Source organism: Pygoscelis adeliae, unplaced genomic scaffold (assembly GCF_000699105.1).
Source record: "Pygoscelis adeliae isolate BGI_AS28 unplaced genomic scaffold, ASM69910v1 Scaffold57, whole genome shotgun sequence".
NCBI classification, from domain to species: Eukaryota; Metazoa; Chordata; class Aves; order Sphenisciformes; family Spheniscidae; genus Pygoscelis; species Pygoscelis adeliae.
Genome location: NW_008825615.1, coordinates 14,168,222 through 14,182,016, shown reverse-complemented (window position 1 = coordinate 14,182,016; position 13,795 = coordinate 14,168,222). Strand labels below are relative to the sequence as shown.

The following is a 13,795-nucleotide window of genomic DNA, read 5'->3' as shown; positions in this document are numbered from 1 at the left end:
GCCACTCAGGTTTTACTTTTACACAACAGAAGCCAAAAGAATTCTCCTAAGCCTTTTCCTGATCTGCTGAATAATCAGATTGGTTTTCATTTACCTTTCCACTGATTTTCCACAAATTGTATCCCACTTATCCCTTAGTTCACTCAGCATATCATCAAGTTTCAAATTGTCATCAGCCAAGGTGGTTTTCTCTTTCAAGGAGCGTCCAGTCCTATTTGTGGTATCATATACAGAATGTTTGGCACCAAGAGATTTCTGGAATTCCTATATATATGAAAGAAAAAGAAAACACCCATATAACATCAACTGCTTACAGGCCACAGTTAATTAATCTTTGACATATTATTTGCAATGGAAATTGTAAATGTTGCTGCAAGAAAATTTTAAACTCACTGAAAAATTTCTAGTCTGCTAGTGCTACAGTGCACCTGAAATTATATGACACTAGCAGAGTCCCTGCCTTTTGTCCCTCTCTGGGGATGTAGCTCTACCCCTACTGGAACAACTTCTGAAAAATCCCTCCTCCTTCAGTGAGAGCAACGATGCCTGTCCTACCTTAATATTCCTAAATTTCAACAAGGGGCTGCCTGGTAGTCAGAAGAATGTGAAAGAACTGCTACTTTGGGAACCATGAACTGAGCAGTCTTCACACTACGTTTTTACATGCTAAGTTTTCAAGCCAGTGTAGAGCACCCCAAGGGCTACAAAGATCATTCTGTTCTAGCTCAGCATAGTCAAGCTGGGAAACCTCCAACCACAAGCATTTAACCCTCCTAAGATTGAAACATACTGTAACTGGGAAGAATTTTATGCCAAAAGTATACAGATCCAGCCACAAGAAGCAGCCAGGTGACATCCCAATAACTCAATTTGGGCTAGAAGCCATGATCACAAGCAGGTTTCTGTGATCCAGGGTCTTTAGAAGATGATAGTGACACAGCAGTTGCATCTGCCTGCCAGCTCTGACAGCTCCTTCTGCCCAGAGCCTCTGGAAGCTTTTCACAGGCACAGAGGAGCACACAGAAACACAGCTCATCTGATACTGCAGAGGAGTTAACTGACTGACAGAGGAAATAATTAAATAAAGGAACACTGACAAAAGACAAAACCAGCGTTACACAGCAGCTTTTAAATGGCAGCAATGCTTAAAGTGTTTCATTTCACACCTTCGTGAACTGCTAGCAGGAAATCAGTTAACAAATAAAAATAAAAATTACAAGTTTGCTTTAGGAAACTCATATATACAGAATCAAATAAATATTCTTTTTTTTTGGTCACAGAAAAATACTAGGCCAAAAGAGTTTTTGCTCAGTGTTTGCTGAAACAGATTTTCATCTGGTTCTCAGAGCAACTTTCAGTATCATCGCATCCGGCAAGGAAATGATTACCACTTACAACTTATAGTAATTCCTCAAGGCATGTAAAGATTGCAAGGATTCCTCATGGTCACTGCCGGCACACGGTGCCTGCTCAGCTCCCACTGGCAAGCTGTTCCCAGCTGGCCTACACCAACCTGTGCCATGGTAGCTCACAACTCTTCCACCGACTTTCCCTTGTGTCCACATAGTCATCGTCCCTTTTTAGATGTGAATGTGTGTCAGGGAAAGCTCAAGTGGAATGGAGATCTCTTAAGTAGGAGGTAGGCACTGGGTTATGCCACATGGACAGTATGACAACTTTACCTAGGGTGCTTCAAGGTTCCTTTTTTAAAACTTGTTTGGTATTTTGCACTGTACTGTCCTTACTTTAGGGTTATTTCAGGATCCAGAGGGAACCGAGGATCAAAATTTATCAGAGGGAAAAAAAAAAAAAGGCAGCATTTGTTTTGTAATTCGGTATTTCCTTATTGTCCTTTCATTTTCCTCATATAAAACAAGGAAACACACTTTAAGAAAGAATACAAACACCACTGTCAAGCTAGAACTACAATAAAAATAATTTTCAAAATGAAAATAACCATTTTTTTATATAAGTTCCTTCAATACAAACAGTATGTCTGTGTTCCTTTTATTTAATGGGGTTTATTAACTACGTAACGCTACATGCACAGTGTTATTGATTTGCATGAGGAAACACAATGAAATTGCTGCCAGAGAAGGATCATACAGGAAAAACAGATTTAGAGGTGAACAAAGGGTTGCAGTCAATTAATTCTTTGAGAGACTACGCACACTACACTGTATCTGCTTTCATGTGATTTCACAGAGGTGTAACTGAGAGCAGATTTTGGTTTAAGCTGCCAGGAGCAGACAGGTAAGATGAACGAAATCTCAGTAATTAACTATCTACCTTCCTTCTAAGGAAGATGGGAACATACAGATAAAATTAGCCAGGTTCATATAAATGTACTGTAAGGAACATTCAGCATTAGCACAGGAATGGACTGGGTGACCTAGTAAGGGTTTTTCCATTCCTGACTTCTAAAAATGAAAAAAAAAATGCTGATAAACAGACCATGAATAACCCCCAAAAGTCCCTGGCAACACACTAGATATGAGTGAGAGAGAAAACATATTATCTTGGCTTTTCTCTTTCAGGGCCTTTTTTTTTTTTTTTGGCAGTAACAACTGGCAAAGAGCGAGTCCAAATTATTGCTTACAGCACACACAGAGCACACATTCAGTTCAGATAGCAAAATCGTTAACTAAATGGAGCAAGGAAACCTTCAAGGCTGGACAGAAAAGACAAAGACAGACACAGGGGGTATATGTGGGAGTGGAAGGAAAAGACTCAAAATACAAGGAAGGACATTGCAGCGTTGGGAGGTTTGACAGCTCATTAAAAAACAATTGAGTTGATTTCTTGGGGGGGTTGTTTGAAGTTTAAAGTCACAGAGTTCACAGAACTCCCCCTCTCACACACATTCATCTTTTTCCTCCAAATCGCCAGCTTCAATCCTAATGTCCCTGTGCCACATTCCATCCCATTCCTTAATGAGAAATGAGATTCAAGCAACTCAAGTAGCTGTTCTCTGCCGGCATTTTATACGAAAAGAAGCTGGAGAAAAGATATCATTGAGAGCAGTAATGAATCTGCCAATCCATGTGAGGAAGCTTGGGCTCATAAAACGAACTGCTGTAGGTATAAAGAACATGTGGGATTATCAAGTTTAACATTTCAGAAGAGCGGGGGAGAATAAAGCTAGAGCGTCAAACCTCAGGACCTGAAAGGACCTCAAACCAAAGTCACAACATGTTGACCATACTCGTGAGGAGTTTAAACTTTATATAAAGAAAAGAGAGGAGCGGAAGGATTAAAAGATTGATAGAGTCAGAGAAGACAAGAAAGACTATCTTAACAGAAAGATTTTTTTTTCCTAAATTCCCACCGCTGACTTCAAATTCTGGCAACAGCAGCAATACCAGAACAAATTGAAATTGCAGAGTTAGCATAACAGAATGTTAATGTAGGTTTTATCTAAAAGTTTTAACAGCAAACATAGGTAAAACTATTTTTGCTTGACCAACAGCCAGCTTTCCCATATTAAAAGGAGAATATTTTCCTGGTTGATAAACAATACTTAAATCATCATATAAACTGAGAGATGATAAAAATACAAAGCAGACTGATGCAGTAACCCATCATTAATATACATGACAAAACTTGTTGGAGGTAAAAGCAATCATCAGAAGCTACGTTGAGAGGGAAAAATTAGATATGCAAACCCTTGGGGATATTATGCAGAATGAAAAGATAGGAGTAAATAAACAACAATAAGACTGACATGAAAAACAGAAGTAAATGTATGCCAAAGTGTAGAAAAATGAATGATCTTTCAATACTCTGTCTCTGATGAAACTGCTCCAAGATAAATCTTGAGAGACAGTCTGTGTCTGAAGATTCTACCACTCACCCACTTGATCCTCAGTAATATATTATTCTAGGCTCTTTACAAAAGTAAAAATGAATTAAAGACTTCTTCCATCCTTCCTTTTGCTCTGTGTCTGATGGAACTACACAGCTTTTACATTATCATTATTTGTTTGAAAAGCCAGGTCAATCAGGGAGATTTTTACATTTTCACCTACAGTATCTGGGTTTGTGGAAAGCTGGTCCTGGAATTTTGAATCCCATGAAGAGAAACAACCTTTGCTACTAATGGTGTCACTGTACTTTCTAGAGGATTTCATTAATATTTTCACTTGACATAAAAGGCAACTGCCAATCAAAATACAAGATTATTTTTCAGTTTTGAGGTGGTCCTGTAGTATTAAAAGGAAAATCCCAACCCAAATAACTGGATGGTAAAATTGTGGTTTAAGGACCGAAAAAAGCCTGTAATAAAACTTTTTCAGAGATTCCTATTCTGAGATAGTATTACTTTGTTTTTTAAAGTTTCCATGGTGCTGTATTATTATCTTTCCTTTTCATAGTTAACCATTCCCCCACAGATCAGGTACTGTGAAAAGTTTTTTTTCACTCCCCACCTGTAACATACCACCATTTAATTTGATACTAATACGCACTCCATTGTAGTGAGGCCACAAACCTACTTCTTCTGCTGACTGAACAGTACAAGGCTGATAGACTTACCTACATCTCACTGGGCACTTTGCATTTCATCACGCATGACTCACCTTATGCTGTGCAAGCTGCATCTTTATTTTGTCAGGGTCATTCGCAATTTCAAGATCTGAGTCCAAAGATTTCTCTGACTCTTCTAGCCATTCCATAAGTTTGTGCCAGGCTTCATGGAACTGCAGGAAAGCAACATTTGCATGATTTTAAAATTCACTGGTTCATAAAATAGTCTGACAACATTAAACCCCAACCAACTCTCTACAGGCCAAACAAGTACTCTGCAGACTTTGGAAAGATTTGGTGTGCTTTTTCTCCCTCATCTCTCAAATAGGTACTAGACCAACCACGTGCCCACTGGACTTGATATAGACTAGATATAAGGAAGAAATTTTTTAAGCTGAGGGTGGTGAAACACTGGCACAGGTTGCCCAGAGAGGTGGTGGATGCCCCATCCCTGGAAACATTCAAGGTCAGGTTGGACGGGGCTCTGAGCAACCTGATCTAGTTGAAGATGTCCCTGACCATGGCAGGGGGGTTGGACTAGATGACCTTTAGAGGTCCCTTTCCAACCCAAACTATTCTATGATTCTATGACTTAGCCTCCCTTCTCCGAGGTGAATTAGCAGCCTTTTATGTACATGATCTGCACACACAGTATGCATCTTTCAAAGACATATTGGTAACTTCTGTTGATGTGTTGGTCATTTAGATTCCTACATTTTTAGTAATGAATAGTAAATACAGCAAGAATAGGGCTTAGCTACTGCCTATATGGGACAACAGCAGTAAATCACTGGGGAAAACTCTCATCTGGATGACTGCCCAAGATTTTCCCTGGGACGCTCATAAATGCTCTCATTATATCAAATGCTATCTTGACGGGCAAGGAACAGATCCTTGATCTTCCTTCCTGTCTCAACAAAAAGAGTGCTTCAGGGAAGGAAGCAGGGAAAGACCAAAGATTCAACCAGCTTTCACAAAGCGGCATCCCTTTGGGATTCAATTTTTCTAAGCTGGTCATTTCTCTCTCTGCGTCTCTTTTGAAAATTCTTCTTGCCTGGGCTGCCTACACATGAAAGCACAAGAACTAGTTCAGAAACGTCTCAAGGCTCCTGGACCCTGTTGTTCAGGGCTGTGGATCAGGCCTTGACACCAGTACCCTTCAGTACTGCTTCCCTGCTCTGCATAGATAGTTGTCATCCTAATTTAATAACTTATTGTATTCAGCTCTGTAAATGGGTATAGAGATGAAATCCACCTCATTGTAGAACTGCTGTGTATGTGGATGCACAAGAGAAACTGTTGTGAAATAAATAACATTTATTTAGCTTATGGGCTAATTTATTGCTCAGAGAAGTTCTTACTCTATGAGCTGAGTGGCGGTAGCAGTGAACATGGGAATGTGGTTTGGCTGTGAACATGACCAATCTTGAATGGTCATGTTCACTTGAATAAAAAGAAGGTAGAACTTCCTACTGATGCTTAAACAGATTACATTCCTCTCACACGTTTTGCATCTTACCATTTATGTTCTTCAGTGAAGGGAACATGAATCTAAGGAAAAAACCATGAATGCTCCCTGGTGAGGAAAACTGCATAAAAAAACCTCTCCAGGTTTTTAAGGAAATAAATGGAGATATCTTACCACAGAGAAGATATTGGTCTAGTAACTAAATAAGAGATTGAGGAAGCGATGAGTATCAGGGCACAGCGTAAACCCAAGAAGAAAACACTAAGGAATACTCCCACAGATTAGTGAAAAGGGTTCATCACATTCTTTAAAATATAACGGGTTGATTATGAAACTTCTTTTTGAGGACAGATGGCACTAATATACATCTGGAAGCCATACTGTAACTTTCTTCTTTCAGACTATCCTGTATTGCAGACAGAAGTCACTGCTCGGGTTGAAAATGATGCTTGCACCTCCCAAATGAAGTGCTCTATGATCGAATCACAGAAATTGCTCCACTAACTCAACAGTGTCTGTTACACTAAACCCAGACTTATTTGAAAGTGCTTTAAAGCACCATATTCTTCAAGAGTCTGGATGTAATTACAGCTAAGTTCAAAGAGTTGTACAACAGCTGTTGTCCGATTACCTGTTTGGCTCTTTTCCTTGCATCATCCAAAGCTCTTCCCCTTTCAACTAAGCGTTGAACTACTTTTTCCCATCGACTCTGTACACTAATCAGCAGATTCTTAATAAGGACAACATCCTGTTTCTGGCTGAAATATTTCAAATGGGTTCCAGTTTTGTCCAGCTCTATGATCTGATCTCGATGAGAATTCACTTCTGTGGCAAAAACCTTGGAAAAAAGGGAGAAAATTACTCTGAAAACTACGTTGCTCAAGCACTGGGTAAACACTGAAAAAAAACAGTCTGATAAAGAATGATGTAGCAAGAAAGACTATAAAATGCAATTTTAAAACAAATTAAATGTTTCTCTGAGTGCCAGCGTTACAGAGTTCATTTGGACATTGTTAAAGTATCTCCACAGAGTGGGAGAAAAACATTACACATCTGTTTCTTTACATACCTTGTGTTCATCAATTTGAAACAAGACTGTGTCCAAGATAAGACTTGGCCGAGAAGCTGCAGTTAGAGTTTGCTCAGCCTGAGTAAGCCAATTGATGAAATCTTGAAGTGAGTTGTGGAACTCCATTGCTAAATTGAGGGCTTCTTCCAGTTTGGTCTGTAAAGACACGTCATACTTTAATAGCAGTTGATATTGCGCAGGGGCTTCAGCCAAGTAAACCATTTTAGTTCAGCATTTTGGAGTAAACCATTTTAGTTTAGCATTTTAAAACATTTTTCCAACTCAAAGTTTCTGAGGTTTAAAATAACAGCCTCCATTTGAGCATATTAAAGGAGATGGACAGAAGAGTAACAGTAAAATTATGTATGATAGATGAGTAGAAAATACAGCACCTAGTACAAAGATAAAATTTTCCACATTAGAACATTACATCTTCTACTACTTAATCCTAATGGGACATATGGATTTATCAATTTCAATACAAAACCAGTAGAATCTCAGAAATCTAAGGTGGCAGTGCATTTGGAAGAGCCTCAAAGAGGTCATCTAATTTATTCTCTTGCACTAAACAAAGAACAAGTTTGCCTAGAGCGCTTCTTTTTAATAAAGCCCAATTGTCATTTTGGTTGCCTGAACCGAGACTAATTTTGGATACAGAATTTTTGTTGGCCATGTGACAGCAGTCAGAGATTTTCAAACAATCACACTGCTGGCCCAGCTGAGCACTCCAACCTTACAGCTTCCTGCAAGAAGGTGCTCATGTTGGGTATTAATTAGTTTGACGTTCTTACATTATACAGTTATCTTAAGAGACACCAGCATTCTTACTTTAAAATATAACTAAGTAGTGAGTTAAATATTTGTGCTTTATACCTATCAGGGCTGTACAGAGAGTTCCTCTGTTTGTAATTATTGATATTCTTCATTGTTTGATGGAGGTAGAACAAATGGACTACACTTCGTGAAGGAATGAAAGCAAAATGAAATTAATAATAAGAAAACGTATGTTGCGTATCAGTGAAATCATTGATCTACATTAGAACAGAAGGTAGTCACTTGAAGTAAGTGGCAGAAGGCCAAGCATTTGGGAATTTTAAGAAAAAAAAAGGATAAAAGCTAGGAAAATTAATGCAGCAATTCTGTACTGAGGAGATAAACTTGAATGATCAAATAATTTTATTCACTCTCTCATGTCTACGATTACTGTAATAAAAACCAGAAAAGCCCTCATCCTACCAAATGAGCATTATCAGTATCAGTTCACATATTTCTATGGAACAGACTTGTGCCATTCTCACCCATCTTCCCCCCCAATTATGAATAATCAGCTTCTTGAATCCCATTTTTGACCGGTACTTTCTAAACATACCAATGAATTCTGCATAACTGTCTCTACAATTGATTTTAAATCTAAAAGATCAAGCAAGTATGCATGCATAAAAGCACTGAACATTAACATCCTTAAATACATGATTTACACTTCTATTTTTACGTAAAAACACATACTTTTCTTTCACTGAGCTTTGTTTGTACTGATTCCCATTTTTCTTTTAAGTTATTTATGTCCTGCTCAACGTTTGTTTCAGCAGACTCTGGGCATCTTGCAAGCATCTGCTGGCCTTTCTGCATTAAACACTTATATGTCTCTTCTTTGGCTTCAAAGGCAGCACAAAGTTCCTAAATAAAGAAAGCACCAAAAAATAAGTCAGGTAGAAATTCAATACTCTTTACAAATGCTAGTATAATATTTATTCCTCCCCCAACATTTAGCGGGTATGATTAAGACTAATAAAGGAAACATATGTAATTAATAAAAGCTTCTTCTGAGCAAAGAAAGGGCCCAATTCTTCAGGAAATGAGAACTTGTATTGTCTGTCAGATGTTTTCTCTGAGATCCAAAGCTTGGCAAAGAAAGTACTATGCACTTATTGCACCGGATTTGCTACAACTTGGTTGGTTTAAAGTCCATCTGTAGCTGAAACACAGAAAGTGTCAGCATTATACAGTGCGCTGAAAGCCCAGACCTATCCAATACACCTTCAAAAGTGGGTGGGACAACTTAGGAGGGCTGGTTTATTGTACATTGTCTCTTTTGTTTTGTCTTTATCTTCCTTCACTCACTAGGCAAGAGCACTGAAGACATTTTACACATACAAAGAAAGCTGGAAGAATAACAGTACCAACTGTTTTACCTGGTAACTATTCTACTAACTATTCTTTTTTAACCATGTTAAAGATGAGGTGGCAAGAGACCGGGAGCTGCCATGCATCCCTCTGACTCAAAAGGGCATGTTCAATATTTGTAATAGACCATCCAGGATGTACCAACGAAGTTGCTGCAGAGTCCCAAATGAGGAACATCTTCCAGGAGGTGAGCAGTTAAGTGTCTTGCAAACAGGAGGAAAAGAACTTTTTTCTCTGATACCCAGGACAAGAGCCCAAACCCAACATTTTCTTTGCATTAAGAGATACTGTACACAGGGTTGTAGTATCTCATTACAGAGGAAGGCAAAGCAGGAAGCAGGTTCAACCATGAGCTAAGATTTTAACAGGACAGAAAGCTTCCTTGCTTTATGACTATGAGAAGTGGTGTCACCTAGCCTGCTTCCTCCTACACTCCCAACCTCCCTACAATACTTCTGGTTTCTGTAACTCCCCAGAGCATCTTGTTTTACTGCAGCACAAGAATTCCTCAGAAGTAAACACAGGGAGCGCAGCACAGGTGAGACATGGCAGGAGTGGCCCCAAACACTGGGGCTGGGCTCAGTCTAAGACAGGGGCTCATCACAGTGGTTAATTCTGCAGTACAGTCACACTCTTAAGAGGACAGGAGCAATTAAAGTTATTTTAAAGGGGGAACTGAGAAAAATTATTGTTTTAAGAAAAGGAGAGGGATGTTCTGAGCAGCACTGGGAACAGCCAAAGAGGCCTCTTTTTAAGCCCCTTTCCTGCTGGTGTCCTGTAATGTCTCTTCCTATCTTTTGTTTTCCTGGAGCTTCCTTAGCTGGAAATGCTGCCCGATCTCAACTCCATTTGTGAACTGATTATGGTTGAGGGCTCTTTTATTCATATCTCTAGAAACAGACCTTATACTCAAGAGGTGGTTCATAACATTATTCCAATGAGAAACAAATTAAAATATAGTGCAAAACTTTCTTCTTCAGTTACATGTCACAAATCAACATGGTTTGTATCACTTAGGGGCAAGTTTGAATTTGGAACTTAGAATAAATAGTAGTCAACATGACAAGTGGCCTCAATATTTCAGCTGCCAAAAGAAAAAAAAAAAGAGATAATTTACACATATCTGCACAGATGCACTGAGGTTTAACTAAACTGAAATCAAGTCCTTTTTTTTAAGGGTTATATACATTAAAGGATAACAAGTCAATGGCTGCAGTTATATGATGGCCCACAACATAGCAATAATCTGTTAAAATGTACACGTACAGTTAGGAAATTATTGTACATATAGAGTACATATTACTGGGTAAACATTCGCATTTGTTCCAACTGTAATACTGCATTCAGTTTAAAGATTCTTTAAGTAATCAATCTGTAAGTGCAGTAAGTATAGAAAATTCACATAGTGAAAGAATGTACCAAAGAAAACTCTGAAATTTTCCAGGGAAAATTTTTTGGTCTTGATCTGATTTTAAGTCCTGGATGAAAAATGGAAAGAGCTCCACTGACTCTCATGGAATCGTGATTATGCCCCACCCTCACAGGAAAAAAACAAACAAAAATAAAGGCTTTTTTTGGCCTTTTTTCTTTAAGACAAAAAGATTAGGAGGGTTCAAAACCACAAGGTTGTTTCTGTGTTATGTCCTAGTTTCCTGTCATAACTTACAGTTTTAAAATAAGTTATTTTCCTTCTCGAAAATAGTTACTGGTAAGTTTTGGAGGGAAAAAAGAAGGAAAAAAAGTGCCCCACATTGGTGGGCAATGACCTTTAGCATCATTCCAAAATAAAATCTGATTTTTAAAGCTATGACAATGCAGTGTTCTAATGGAAACTGTGTCAGGCATATTCGAGTTCAAGTACAGTTCAGTAAATATCACTTTTACATCTGAGCCAGGAGGTCGGGAGTTTCGATCACTGGGTTTGGGCTTATATCCTGGCCTAACAGCACAGCATGATTTTACATAAATGGAGCACTATGAACCACCTTCCTTTCAGGTAAGAGATCAAGTTTAAGTGTCTTTTTTTAAGCTCTGTGGTTCTACAGGGGCAGAGAAATCCATATAATGTTTCTTAACAAGAAAGGAAGGGAAGGAAGGGAATAATTCAGGCATCCTGATCAGCTTGCCATTTCTAATTAAAGCAGAGTCTCTATATGAGCCAGTAGTCCTTATTACATCTGTGCTAATGATGACTTTAATGTAAGCTTCGGTTAGATAAAGAAAAAAGGATCGAGTCTCTTAATTCAAGGTCCAATGAATGTCGATCACTTTTAGATTCATCTTCACATCTTAGAAAAAGCATAAATGTAGTTATGGGGACAGATTAGAAAAGAAGAATAGGAATCACTGAAAAATCTGCAAACACTTTCTGTTTTTCTTTCTGAGAATAAGGATGCAAAAGTTCTTTTATTTCTGTCTCAACACTATTAATGATTTAGCTTTGGGCATCTCCCAAGTGACTACTTTTCCTACACTGAAAAGAACAGTGTTGTTTTGAAGGCTATTAAAATTTTTTAAGATACTGTACAGACATTGTGATATACAGAACATGATCTGTATTTACCATAAACGCTCTTGAAAGATAGTTAGTTCTGAAATGCAACTTGCAAAGCATTCTAATACTGATACTTACCATATGGGTATTGAGCTGCTCTCTAGCTGTTTCTGGTAAGCCTCCAACAGGTTTTGATGCCAGCAGCTGACGTTCAGTGTCTGTCAGCCATTGCTGCATATCTTCAACTTCACCATGGAAACCTTGGGCCTAAATTATACCATGTCATTTTAAAGCTTACTTAAATGTTCTCCATTCTAATACTAGCTCAGATGCAGAAATATACTGGCAACAGATTTAATCAGATATTTGCAATAATCAAAGGAAATGAAAGGGAAAAAAAACCAAAGGAAAAAACCAAAACAACCCAAAATTTAAACTAGCTCAATCCAATCTAAATGATAAAAACAAAACCAAAAACTATGGAAATCTTGAAAGCAGGCTAAATGAGCAACTGTGAGATCAATGTTTTCCCTGAATAATGTATCTATACAGAAATTTCACCCTTTTAAAATATGTAGGCCAAAAGCTGAAGTCTTGAGTCAGCACTATAAAAGACAGTGGCCAGCTGTGGAAGATACAGCTGGATTCAAACTTTCTCCAAATTCAGGAATGTCTGCGTTATGGTTTTGATTTAGGCCAACTTCTAATACATGTATCCATGTATTTCATGTAAAGAGACACTTTTTCTGAGTTATCTCTTTATTTGATCATTTCCTGTTCACCTGGATCAAGGCACTGTCCAGCTGCTGTTTCCTTTGTTCTGTTTTTTCCAACACGTTTTGCCAGCGCTGATTCAGAAGTTCCAACTTGCTCCGTAAATTACTTGCTTCTTCAACAGCACTTGATTCAATCAGGTCATTTCCTGCTTTCTTAACTGCTTCCACCGTAGACTGATGAGCTAAAACATCATTTTGTAGCACCTACAAGTGTAACACAGTATGTATGACCGGCCATGTTGATAAGTTATTGAATGAAGGCAATTACAGTGACTGAGCTAGTTCTAATCCAGTGACAAGGCAATAGTTTAACATCAGCACAGGTATTAGCAATTAAAGCTAATAACTAAGATCTCTTCAATCAAAAGCAGTAACAGACCATTCTGCCAAAATGCTACATTTTATGTTTATATCTTGGAAAAAATAATATATTCGTTCTGAATTCATAATTTCAGAAAGAAATATATGTAAGGTTTCTGGTACTGCTAGTGAAGAATTATTTCTTCACTTTCCTTAATTTACTACATACTTTTCTTTAATAGGATTTTTCCTTGGTTTTGAGGGCAAGGTGTGAAAACAGTGCTTTGTATAGTAGTGCCAATTGCTTGTGGAGCAGTAGTCTAAGAAGAGAGGAGAGAGAGGAACAAGAATGCTATGTGCCTGCTGTGCCATATAACAATCTGACTGCCACGACATCTTTTCATGCATTTCAGGTCTACAACTCGTTTCATGTTATGTCAGGCTACCAGGACACTTCAGCTGTGCTAAAAGCTGGGGAATGACTGTAATACTAACACCACAAGACCTCTTCCATCTCATTGAAAATCTGTTATCACCAACCACAGTAAAACCATAAAATGCAAAAAGTACATTTGGGAAAAGGATGCTGTTTTCAGAAAGATTTAAAAAAAAAAAAAAGGTGCTTTAAAATACCAGAAATAATGAACAGAAAAAGAGAATATGCAAAATGGTTGGGAAGGGAATGGTAAACCCCATCTAAGAAATTCATGTTTATGACTGCTGTCTTCCATGGAGTCTGTTTCAAACTCACCTCCCTCAAAATGCTAGCATATGGAAAAAATACAAAAGCTAAATACAAAGAAACTTTTAAATAAACTATACAGAGCACTTGATGAAACACCAAGTCACAAGTAGCCCTTGTATACAAAACATGCATCACATTTGCTTTCATTCTTCTAAGCTAAGCACTGGAAGATACTAGTTATTTTATTTCTCTAAGAAGGCAAAAAAAAGGGATATTCACAGAAGCAGAAGCATAT

General features: G+C 38.0%; 1 protein-coding gene across 1 annotated transcript in view; it reads right to left on the bottom strand.

Moving 5' to 3' along the window:
- Nucleotides 1-13,795, bottom strand: part of LOC103924686 (dystonin-like) — a 121,559-nt gene that overhangs the window by 26,056 nt on the left and 81,708 nt on the right. Inside the window, exons 43-49 of the mRNA XM_009333251.1 lie at nt 12,522-12,719; nt 11,878-12,006; nt 8,568-8,738; nt 7,062-7,217; nt 6,624-6,830; nt 4,578-4,697; nt 95-264 (exon numbers count right to left, since the gene is read on the bottom strand). Coding sequence (XP_009331526.1) covers nt 95-264; nt 4,578-4,697; nt 6,624-6,830; nt 7,062-7,217; nt 8,568-8,738; nt 11,878-12,006; nt 12,522-12,719 — 1,151 coding nt within the window. The remainder of the gene's footprint in view (nt 1-94; nt 265-4,577; nt 4,698-6,623; nt 6,831-7,061; nt 7,218-8,567; nt 8,739-11,877; nt 12,007-12,521; nt 12,720-13,795) is intronic.